Here is a 12,899-nt window from a genome sequence, read left to right as displayed (position 1 = left end):
TCAAGTCAACTGTGATAATACAGAATTTACAAATATTATTTTTCAGACGTGTGGTTAACGCACTATTTACTATAGGCAGTCACTGTTTTAAGGTCTTTAAATGCAATATCAGATTTAATCCCCATAACTACCCTATGAGCTCAGTATCATTATCCTCCCCTTCTTTATAACAAGGAAAATAAGGCACAGATAGGTTTTTGACACTTACCTGAGGTCACACAGCTAGTCAGGGGCAGAATCTGGGTTTGAATCCAGGCCTGATTACCAACATCATCTCTAGACCATGACACATACATGAAAAACATAGAGTGGAAAATTCACTGAACCAGGGTCACGAGTCCTGGGCTCTAGTCCCTTTGTCTACCACTGCCCAGGTGGCAGGTATGTGACCTTGGACAAATTTCCTAACACCTCTAAAATCACACAACGATGACTCAGGGCCTACCTTCCCTACTTTCCACATGCTAACAAATGCAGAGCTGTTTTATTCTTAGGACACCTTGCTCGTCACCTTGAACTAGCAGATCTGGAATGCCATGAGGGACGCTGCTCTCCTCCACGCTGCCTGGCTGAATGCGTTCCTGGGGGAAAATTCCACCTGCTCTCCCAGCCACGGCCAGTCATCACATCATGCCCGAGGTCAAACAACCTATGTTTAGGGAACAAAAGAGCAAAAGGCTACCACCTTCCTGTTCTCCTCCCAACTCTGAAGCATACCCCTAATTGGTTAGCTCTTTAACTTTGCAGGTGCAAGCTCAAACCTACTCTGAGGACCAGGCAGATGAGTGAGGCTGGTCATAGGGACGGAATACGGAATGCAGAGCTGCGCTGGGAAGCCTCCAGCTCGTGTCTTACTTCTCTACAGCCACCATGGAGGAACAGGGGTCCAGTGCAGTCACAGACCTTCAAGGTTTTCAAAAAGGGACCGGGATGCAGGTCTGGTTTGGTTTGGTTTGGTAATGTGAAATCTCCTTATTTTTAAATGCTGGCAACTAATTCTTTATGAAACACTATGTGGGCCAAAGAAAACACATTTGTAGGCCAAGTACAGTTCGTAGGGCACCAGTTAACAACCTGTTTTCAAAATGTATTGCCATTAAAAAATTCCTGACTTGCTGTTGAAATAATCTTAAAATATAAACCATTTGAAGATTTATATTTCAGTGCACAGATATTGACCAAAATGTGCCTGAATGTTTCCTTAACATTCTTTGGGGTTGGAATCTCAAAGCTCTCCTCTCCAAAAGAATTCAAATGGTCCTTTTCTTTTCTTTATGGTATTATTTAATTCCAGATCTCAAAATCCTAAGCATTATTTTAGAAGGCAAATGCTTCTCAAAAGAAAAAAAGGAAAAAAAAGAATTAAAACAAAATCTTTAGCTTTTGACCATAATCAACAGCATCTTTTAAGTATTTGGAAGCACAGTACTTCACCTTACATTCACTTGAAACTTCTAAATACAGCAGAACAGAGAATGAAAAATACAACAGAAAGAACTGGTCTCTGGCCAAACTGTTTTGGAAAGCGATGCTCTGTGGAACGTTCTGTCAAGCAAGCAGATTCTACAGAGGAGACACGTGTGAGCTTGACATTGATCCTGGGTAAGACCACGGAACCTATCAGGAAAGGGACCCTACGCCAGTGTACCTCAGCCCCACCTTACCCCTTCACCTGATGAAGCTGCTGACCCGGGAAAGCAAGCATCAGAAAGAGACAGGAGGTATTTGGTTTGAACAAGGTCTTTTCTAAATGCCTGAAAGATATTTATGAGCAAGATGAAGAAATACAGGTTGTATACAAAGGAGTAAAGGGGGTTCTTTCACCACCACATGCTCAACCTTACTCGAGGGGTGCTAATTATTGGATGTCAACCTAGACAAAGATTACTACAGAAATGACACAGTTCTGTTTTTCTAGACCTTTTCATTAATGAACTGGATGATGACACAGGACTCACCTTCATCAAATCCGTGGATTAAAAAAATGGGCAAAATAGCAAATATATTGCACGTAATAATGAGAATTCTAATAAATTAATCCAATAAACTAGTACAAAAGATAAATTTAGCACTGATAATTTCAGGGTCCAAAATAAGATGATGCTGATGCTGATGATGGCATCATGTGCAGAAAATGAACAAATACAGGTTGGAAGAGACATGATTTAGTGGCAACACGTGGGACAAACACCAAAGACTGATCAGTGAAAGGGGCCAATAATGGAATATAACCTCCAAAACAGTAACAAGGACAGCTCTGTGTCTCCTCATTTTATCACAGTGCCTAAAATCCTATCCTCCAGTGGCATTAGAATGGGAGGATTCACTTTGAGTCTGAAAAACTAACAGGTAGGTAATCCAATAGTAATATTAATATAGTAATCCAATAGTAATATTAAGAATATTAAATATGAGCGATTGTTGTCTTTACTACTGCCCAAATTATTACAAGTTCTTGCTTCAGAATAAATCTCACTCCATATCCTTATCCCATCTCTCCGTGGGTGTGCCTACTGCCGATTTATTTCTCAGCTTCATTGAGGTATAACTGACAAAACGGGATACATCTCAAACGCACAACCTGATGATTCGATATACACTGTGCAACGACTACCACAATCAAGTTAATGCACGTGCCTATCACCTCGCAGTTACCTTTTTGTGTGCAGACGGGGTAAACATGCTTCAGATCTATTCTCATTGCAATTTCTAAGCATACGATACAAACTTAACGACAGTCACATGCTGTCCAAGAGACCCCCAGGACTCCCTCATCTCGTCACTGAAAGTTTGTACCCTGTGACCAACGTCCTCCGGACTTCCCCGGCTCCCTATTTTACAATACCACCCACACTTAGGGACCCCTTGAACATTTAGCAACTTAAGGGTAGGTCCCAGAAGACCTGTGCTTGGGAGCTCCGAACACACGGAATGCTTTGGCACCGAGTTTACTCAGAAGCTTTCAGAAAGGGCATGGCAGACGGGGCATGAGAGGAGCTTGTGGTCTTCGCCACTCCATGTGTCACTGCCTTGACATTATGAGGAGAACACAGCCAAACTTGAGGAGCCGGGCATGCTGTGGGCCTCTTCTGCAGGGCTCCGCACTGGTCCCTGCATTCCCAAGCCCTCCACAGCACAGCCAGGAGTCAACTTTCTGAAATGCTGCTCTCACGTGCCTGAACTCGTCCATCACTCGCCCTGGCCTACTGGAAAAGGGGCCAACATTAGCTTGACACATGGGGCTCTCCACTGTTTCATGCCACCTAAGCTCCCACTTCCACCTCTGCCCACGTGGCCCTTGTGCTTGGGTCCCACCAAACGTGCCAGGCTGGGCCGTGCTCTGTGTCCACTGCGCATGCTGTGCCCTCTGCCCAGAATGTCTGTCCCCCTGGTCCTTGTCCACTTAACAAACACCAACCCATCCTTCCAAACTAAGCTCACACTGCCCCACATCCAGCCTCCCCGTGTCTTTCCTTATTGGTCTCCAGAACGGAGACAAATTTCAGTTGCCACTTACCATCTAGATGATCACTGTTGTCCACCCCGTAGTAAAAAAGGTATTTCTGATTGTCTCTACCAAAAGCACAGACAGCAGGCAGATCAGACCCACTCAGCAAGGTGCATGACCCCCACTGCACCTGCAAGCATTTGAGCTTTTGATCCCAGCAATACATCCCTTGGAATGTGTGAGTATAGCAATCATGGCTTTGACTGCTCGCCAGTGAGTTGAAAAGTTCCCCAACAGAGACATCTGTACTTTTATTGACGCTGGCATTGGAGAAAGGGCAAGTGGGCTAAGTTCAATGTCTAGCCAACAGGCTAATGTCTGCATGTCAACACAGCTTGGCTGCTCTCCACTTGCAAAGGCGTACTCATCCCTCTCATTGAGAGAGATAAAAGGTTTTTCTTTCTGAAAAGCCACCTCCCCTCAACCAAATGAAAGAAAGCTAACTGCTGGTTCTAGTGGGGTCGGAATGGAGGGGGGAAGGTGGACCATGGAAAGCAAGTGTGTAGACAGAAAAAAACGTGAGTTACATGACGAATAACATGTTGGCTCTGCTGGTGCCTCCGAACTGTGACATGACTTAACCTTCCTCGCATTCGACATAGGCTCAAGATAAAAAGATTCGTGAAACCATCTTCTTTTGTTAGGCTGGATGAGGGAAATGAAATGAAAGGTCACTGTTTGTCATGAAAGTTCTGAGGCTTCCTTCGTGACTGCTGCATCTACGCTACGTCAGAATTTGTCAACCGCTGCCAACTGAAAAACCGCTCTTACATTAGGAAATTACAAAATTAATGTCGTTTCGTATATTTTCAGTGCATGCTTTATTGCCTTCATCCTCAGTAAGATTACCTGTTAGAATTTCTCAAACGGGATCCCCATGAATTCCATTCGTCCTAAATTTATTAGTAGGAACCCATCTCAATAATTTTATAAAAGATAACCTCAAAAAGGCATGACCTTCACAGAAGATATACTGCAGCAATTTTAAGATTATCAGCCTCGGATATTCTCACACAGGTACAATGTAAAATCATCAGTAAAAATTCAGTGAAGGAAATAACCTCGTTGCTCCTCATGTCCTTTATGGAATAAGCAGGAGGTAATGTTTGTGTACACTGAAAAGTAACCTCACGACAAAGTTTCTTCCAGAATTGCAGGGGAGGAAATAAGGCCTGCTTGACCGTCAGCTGTGTCAGCTGTGGCAAGACCATTTACTGAGTGTGTGCAACTCCTGGCCCGGCCCTGAACCATACCAGCCACTTCCCCCATCGTGCAAGTGAGGGGGCACGCCTGTCCAGGGCACTGCTATGGATCTGATGCCAGCCCACCACCTGGGGGGAAAAAAAGGCCCCTAACAGTTACTGAAGGAGTGAATCACATTTCATTTGAACTCTACAAAAGGAAAAAAGATCGGATCTTGACCTTTAAGAACCTATCATACAAGACTATTAAAAGCAAACACAGAAGAAAAAAAAAGCCTTCAATTCAAAATAAAATTTCTTGGCAACAGAAAGCATTTCAGTTTTAAAGTAAATAAAAATTCAGCAAGATATTTCCCAGTGACCAAAAGCAATGAAATATTTTGTCAGAATGTCCTGAAATGCTTTTCACAACAGTTTGATAAAACTTGTACAACAAGTTATTCTGCTTAGAAATTCTGTATTAATAGGAACATAATATTGGCCTTAATCATATCAGATTGGTGAGGTCAAGGTAACATTTATCAAACACTACCTGCAGGCACCTTGAGCTGGATATTATTATTGTTCCCATTTTACAGATAAGGAAAAACTCACAGAACTCGCCCAAGTTCACACAACCAGTAAATGGGAAATAGCATCTAATCCCATTCTCTTAACTATATAACATGCTTTATATAATGGAAATCAGGGAAATAATAAAAAGATAATGGTCACCTGTAATTTCAACACACAAAGATAATCTCACCTAACATTTGGTATATATTTTTCCCAGCATTTTACAAATTGTAAACACAGACAGACACACACACAAGCTCACTCTCTCACATTCAGCCACCAAAGCAAATAGCCAAAAACCTCATATCAATTTACACATGCCATTTTGCAAATCTGCTTTTTCAGTTTGCAAATTCTGATTTCCTTTCATATCAATAAATGACTCCCCTACCTCACTGTTAATGAAGGGTTCTCTAATACATGCGCCTACCACAATTTATGTAGCCCATCTCCCTATTATTGAGCACTTAAATTGTTTCTAGTTTACAACTATCATAAAGGAAACTACAAAAACCATTTTTGCAAATTAGAGGTTGTTTTTTGTGTATACTTTTGTGGGGAAGTCACCAGAATCTGGAGATGTATTCTTCCCAAAATTCAGAGAGCACCCCTTCCCAATCTTGAGACACTCAATGAAGCAGACTTCCCACCAAGTTAAGAATCACTGTGGGGGAGAAAGCTACGTACGGGAATGTGGTACCTACATGCACTGTGTAGGTAAGAACCCACTGCTATAGACTGGTCTCTGTACACATGCTTATTTCTTTTTCCTTAGTTTAAATTCCTAGTGATGGAAATGCCTGAGTAAGGGACATAGCACATTTTTGAGGCTTTCCATGAGTAATACAAAATTGCCCTCCTGGAAAGTTGTAACAAATGAAACACCCACCAGCAGCGTTTGAAAGTGACAATTCCCCAAACCCTCCAGTTGGCTAGACTTGTTTTTAAACAATCAAATCCCTATATAGCCTTAAATTTTAAAAATAGTTAAACTATTAGTAAAACATATCTAGAAAAACAGCAAACAATTCAGACAACAAATGCTATATTTTAAAATACATTTTCAAATAGAAAATATAAAACATTAATGAGATCAAATCCCAGCAGGCTGAGGTTACAGAACGACAATTTGAAAATTTAGTGAAACCAGGCTCAGAAAGGTGCCAAGCAAGTAAGTAAAACCTCACATCTTCACTTGCCCACCTGGCTAATGTTAGGCTTAATATTTGAGGCTTTAATAGCAATATGCCATACTTTTTTTTTTAACAAGAAACTCATGAAATTATACATTCTTTCAAATTTTATAAATACTGTACTTATTGCCAATAAGACAATCTGAAGTTGTTAAAATCCTATAGACACTCATTTATCAACAAATATCTGAATGTCTACTATGGGCTGGGCAATGTTCTCTGTTGAGGACACAGTGGTGAACTCCACAAAGTCCCTGCCTTTAACGAGCTGCTGTTCTAGGTGTTGGGGGAAGGTCAGGACCCTACAGGAAAGAATCAGCAAATCATGGTTACAATGCTAGTCTGGAACCATTGGATTCTTGGGCAAATTATAACCTCTCTGGGTCTTGGTTTCTTCATTAGTAAACTCAAGAAGTTGACCAGATGACCTGAGACCTCTTCCGGCTCTCAAATTCTAGACTTTCTTTTGCTTTGTTTGAATGTTTAAGTTCTTATAACTGATAAGAGCTTTGCATTTTAAGCTCTATATAGTTCCACAAATTCTGAACGTGGATCTCCAAAAAAGATAACTTTACATCTACAGTAAAACTCTGGCAGGTCCAGGTATCTTCAAAGAATCAACACAGGACAGGTTCCGATTAGATGAAGAAGTACGCTCCCAACTTCCATGGTTTCTTTGAAGAGGTTTTTAAAATGCCCATGCCTCCTCCCCTTCTGTACTGTACTATAAATACTGAGGACGAGATGTGAAACAGGACCTCACTAGTATGCTAGATTGTGGTCAGGAATGGCTGGCACCCCAGCTTTCAGGTGGCACCCCAGCACCCTCAGGGGCTGTGGCACTGGAGTCCCGGTGGATGCTCACTCAGCAGCAGCTTACGCCCACCTCAACAGACATACACAATTCTGTCTGCACAATGTCTACAGCTCACGGCCCCATTAGCATTTCTAATATTAGAAATGGGAAGAACTACTTCTGCCACCACTTGTTATTTTCCACCAGATGTTCCTGCCACCACCATTTCAAGCCTTAGATCCAGAGTCTCCTTGCAGGCTGCTTCTGATAGCAGTCAGAGGAAGGCACAGCAAGGGGCCTCAGCATCCCAAGCCCCCCTCTAGGGAAGCCCCCCCCCCACACACACTTTCAGGAAGGGATATCGCCTCCTTGTGGTCAGCCAGAATACTGCCACTCAATAATCTAGATAAATTCTTTTTTATTTTTTTAATAATGATTTTTTATTATGTTATGTTAGTCACCACAGAGTACATCCTTAGTTTTTGATGTAATGTTCCATGATTCATTATTTGCATATAACACCCAGTGCTCCATGCAGTATGTGCCCTCCTTAATATCCATCACCGGAGATAGATTCTTAATGACAGGCACATATGGATGAGTCCAAGTCTTCTTTGGGACCTGGCCTACAATGGGTAAAAGCCAGGATTTTTCTCACCTCTGTGCAAAATTCCATGAAAAATTCACCCACCAGAAGTTTGTTCTCAACTTCTAACATAAAACCATAGAACGGTATCTGCTAAACACCACCTTTGCTCACGTGAGCAACATGAGCAGCAATGACTGGCGAGAAAGTCTGTGCTGTAATTTTAGACAATGTAAGACACATTTGGAACTCCTGCAGCTCTATAGTTCACAAAGGAAATATAAAGGAAGTAGTAAAAGTACTTTAACTCAAACGTCTAAGCCGCTAAATCACCACAACCAGTTACAAGTAACACAGATGCTTACGAGCTTCTGCTACATGAAGAGCTTTTACTGCAGGGACAGTGACAAAGGACAAAGCCAACCTTACTTAAGCCTTAGGGGAGTCACAGAATCCACCCTTTACACAGTGTTTGAGCAGAGCTTATGAGAAAAAGTTGCAAGATAAACCCAGACACAACTTCATGGTTCTGGTATCAACCAATTAGAATAGCAAACTAAAAAATTCAGAACCCTCATTCTGCAAGATGACAAAACTCCTAATGGCAAACAGAAGCCAGAAAGTCACAGTCGAGAGAAAGATAACAGATTCTTATTAGACATCTGTAACAATTACTTGGCACAAAATTCATTTCCCACGCTTTCAATTAACATAAAGGAACATGTATTTAGAATGACAAACAGATTAGAAGTTGGGAAGAGGAAATACCACAGTTCCTGATATTCCCTAAAATAGAACACGCACGCATTCTTCCTGTGAGAATAAAAGTACCTGCATGAAGTACATATATTTTACTTGCTCATTAGTCTGTCATCTGCCCAAAGGAATGAATGCATTCATTCTACAAAAAAAAAAAAAAAAAAAAAAAAAAAAAGGCATCTCTGAAAATTTTACACTTAAGCAATTAGCAAATCTACTGAAACCAAAGATGAAACTTCTGATGAAATTACTCAGAAATCACTATAATGTCCCGGAAAATTAGGTAGATTGCTAAGGCTTCATACTTTGACTTCATGGAAAAGCAATCCAATGCAACCAACGTAAACCAATACTTCGGGAGAATGTGCCTAACAGATTTGGCGACATCAAGGGCCAGAGCCAAGACGGAAAGCTCAAATAAGACTCCTCAATCTAGGTAGATGGACCCAAATCAGGCAAGATTATTTTTTTTAAACTCTCAGGTTATTCATTAACTCAACAGCTATTCCCAGCCCATCCTGGCCGAGGCTCTTCCTGGGTGCTGAGAAAGGATGGGGAACACTCAGACCCTGCCCGCCCTCCTGGAGCTTCCAGCAGGTGGAGGACCGCCACCATCCAAGGCCTCTAGTCCATGTGTGCAAACACTCCTTCACACACGCAAATACCCAGGGCACCAAATGCAGTGCCTGCTCGCTCCTGCCTGCCACTCACCCCATCTCCTTCCCATCATAAACCCCAGCCACAGAGACAGCCCTCTGCTTTTCCAGCAAGAGAGGCTCAGATGTCCTGCAGGGCCCTTGCACTCACTCTTCCCTCTGCCTGAGCCAGTCTTCCTCCAGACCTCTAACAACACAGACTTCTTCCCTCATTCAACTCTCTGCTTAAATCTCTCCAAGAGAGGCTGTTCCAGGGCTACTCAAACTGAAACAATGGCCCCCATCCTGGCCCTCTTTATTACAGCAGCTCTTACCACTTTCCCAGTACACAGCATTATTTGGTATTATCGCCTTTACTGATTCTTTGCTTTTTGTTCATCTCCCCCAGTAAGATGTGAACTCATTATAGTGGGGTCCTGTGCACTGCTACATTTGCGGTCCCTATAAAGCTGCCTGCAATATAACAGATGCTCTATATAAACTTATTTAAGAAGAGCAAATACAGGCAGTATTAGCAGTTTTGTACTACAATAGCAGGTGCCACATAATAAAGGGAAAACACCTTAAATTCTAAAAGAGTTGATCAGTTGAAAAAACTATAGCTTACAGGAGTCTTAAAACACTCTAAAAAAATAAATGTTAAGGTCAACACTGGCTAATACTCAACTTTTATAATGTATTAGACACAATTTCTAGGATTAGCAGTACTTCTACAAATTATTTTATTAATTCAACAAATATTCACAGCCCATCCTGAGGCTATTCCTGGGGGTGAGAAAGCATGGGGAGCAACCAGACCCTGCCCACCCTCCTGGAGGTAGGGTGTTAAAAGCACTCTGAAACATCCATTTTTAATTTAAATGAGCCAAATATTTTCCGAAAGCATACCCCCCCTTAAGACTCATACCCTTTTCCCAAACTGTATAATTTGTAACCATGTTATAATAACATTAAAATAGGAGATATTGGTGATAATCAACAGAAGGCAGGCATTTTAGTGCCTAATGGTAAACAAGTCCTATGGAACAAAAACACCCTTCATCTTCAATTTAATCAAAGGCACAAGCCTTTTCTCCATGTTCAGAAATACTTAATCTCTTGTAAACTTTTCTTACAGGTTATTCTTAAAAGTTTACATCTGTTCTTTCTTTTCTTGAAACAAAGAGGTAGGGTGTTAAGGTGTATGACTTTAGTTCCTGGCCATCATGGCTCAGGCTTCACCACATGGGACACCAAAGATCCTTATGGATCACTACGAAATTATACAAAAGCAAAAGGTGTATATTGGAGAGAAGGGCCATTTGTTTCCTGGAATGTGAGTCAAAGAAGTAAGTTACTATTGCCTTTGGGCCTTGGGGAATAATTGGAATCCACTCACAAACCTTAACAAACTAATGATTCACAAAAATTTTATAACAAAATATTAGAAACAACCTACACATATCTCAATAAAAAAGGAAGCTAAATAAATAATGGTTCACCCGTATTGGATTACTCTCAGCAGCTCTTACAGAATGAGACAGCTCTCTTAAGTACTGATAGAGGGACTGCCAAGACTTAGTACTCTAAGGGAAGGGCGGGGAGCTGGTGCAGAACAGCATATACAGTGTGTCCTCATTTGTGGAAAGACAAATAAGAAAAACACATACAAAATGTTTATACTAGCATCAGCTATATCTGGAAAGATATATACAAGGAACTAGTAACCCTGGTTCTTGGGGAGAACAGGGTGCTGTGTTTCAGAGAGGGAAGAGAGATACACTTTCTGCTCCAGACCTTTTTATATGTATTCAATTCCCTACAGGGTGCATAGATTGCCTGTCCCACAAATTAATACAATAGATTTTAATATCAGAATAATTTATACTATTGCCAACATATTATTCAAGGATGATCATCAAAAGTACAGGCTTTCAGGGCGCCTGGGTGGCTCAGCTGGTTAAGCGTTTGCCTTCAACTAGGGTCCTGATTCAGAGGGGAGCCTGCTTCTCCCTCTGCCTCTGCCTGCAGCTCTGCCTGCTTGTGCTGTCTCTCAAACAAATAAATAAAAATCTTAAAAAAAAAAAAGTACAAGCTTTCAAAAATTACAAAAGTTGTTCCATTCGACAGCAGAGTTCCTGATCCTTAATTCCCAGAAGAGAATCCAAGTCTTCACTAATTAGAGAAGCTTGCTTGTGATCTCACCTATTACAAAGCAAATAAGCCTCAATTCAATTCTTGGAAGGGAAATAGCTGCTAAGTTCACCTTGAAAGCATACCTCGTATTTAAATTGAGCTTGTTACTACCTAATGAAGCCTCCAAATTAACACAGTTTCTTTCCACCCAGCGATAAAACAGAAAGTCAATGTAAAAAACAAGAAGAGAGTCTGGAGTTTCTGAAAATACACTGTACTTAGGTTTCCCCTCTTCTGCCAGGCTTAGACAAGGAACCCTCTGATATTAGTGAAATGGGATTTCAGATCTGTGGCAAAATAATAATTTTAAGGGGAGGGGCAAGCATCATTTGCACTATACAAACGCTTTAATTTTTCATTTGTAAGGGATGGGAATTTGCTTTAAATTTAACTTAGGATTCATTGGTAGACCCCTGACTAAATGATACTACTAAGTCACATCAATTTCACTCCAAGCAAAACTTTTAATGAAAGACAAATCTGAAACTGAAAACGAACGTCAGAAGACAAACCTTAAACTGAAACCCTTCTGTTAAAAAATGTTAAAAGAACACATAAAAAGAAATGCAAAAAATTCATTTCCACACAAATGCTACTCAATAATTGTACAGGTTATATCAGTATTCGATTGCATTAAACACACCCACACAAAAAGGCACACAAAGATACTCAAGTGAGAATAAAGGCTATATTTATATATATAAATTTTTTTTTTTTTGGTAGTGGAAGGTGGAGACCAGAATCACATTATTCAAGCCCAGAAGTAAATGCACAACCACTTGATATGCAATTTTCTGTCGGGGTCAGAATTCAAGATTCCAGCTCCATCCTTTTAGACAACATATCAGAAGTGACATCTTTCATGAAACCCAACTTTAATCACTAACGCTTCAACTTTGGGTTTTTCGAGTTTAGCGCCTTCGGATATAAGCACATAAAAATACAAGTAAATCAAATACACTATAAATAAGGGAAGAGGGAGGAAGAAGTGGTTTCATGAAGAGGTGAAGTACGGGGTCACGAAATCAATCGGCTGACTACATCTCAAAGGAAAATAAAAATCAAAGCTCCTTCCCATCCCCCAGGTAGCCTCGGGTCTCAGAACTTACTGCCCTCCTTGGGGCAGAAGTTCGCGACCCGGGAGTCGGCGCCCTCCGGGACGCGAGGTGGCCCAAGGGCGCGCGGAGAGCGGCACGACCCGGAGCGCTCCCCCTCCCCCCGTCACTCCTCGCGGACGCCCCCAAACCAGAGCCGGCAGGAGCGCTGCCCTCAACTCCGCCCGAGCCGCCAGGCGCTCGCGGCGACGCGCCCACGGGACCGGGGCTCCGGGCTCCGTGGCTCCCGCTCCCCACGGCCCGAGCCGCGCCCACCCGCCTCCGGCACTCACGGGCCGCTCCCGCGCCGCTATCTCGCCATCCCCCGCCGTCCGCTCCGCTGCGTCGGCCGCCGCCCGGGGGCTGCCCGGAGTC

At 42.1% G+C, this 12,899-nt stretch overlaps 1 protein-coding gene across 3 annotated transcripts in view; it reads right to left on the bottom strand.

Annotated features, from left to right (window-relative positions):
- LIFR (LIF receptor subunit alpha) overlaps nt 1–12,899 on the bottom strand; it is a 75,124-nt gene extending 62,225 nt beyond the window's left edge. Inside the window, exons 1-2 of one of the 3 annotated variants that reach the window (XM_034656982.1) lie at nt 12,818–12,899; nt 512–649 (exon numbers count right to left, since the gene is read on the bottom strand). In XM_034656982.1, the coding sequence (XP_034512873.1) occupies nt 512–624 (113 nt within the window). In that variant the 5' untranslated portion in view covers nt 625–649; nt 12,818–12,899. Of the gene's footprint in view, nt 1–445; nt 6,297–12,817 lie in introns of those variants that run through there. The other 2 variants (XM_034656983.1, XM_034656984.1) reach the window with 2 other exon arrangements.

Source organism: Ailuropoda melanoleuca, chromosome 3, assembly GCF_002007445.2.
Source record: "Ailuropoda melanoleuca isolate Jingjing chromosome 3, ASM200744v2, whole genome shotgun sequence".
Lineage (NCBI taxonomy): Eukaryota > Metazoa > Chordata > Mammalia > Carnivora > Ursidae > Ailuropoda > Ailuropoda melanoleuca.
The sequence above is the reverse complement of the archived record's forward strand: the minus strand, read 5'-3'. Positions and strand labels throughout refer to the sequence as shown.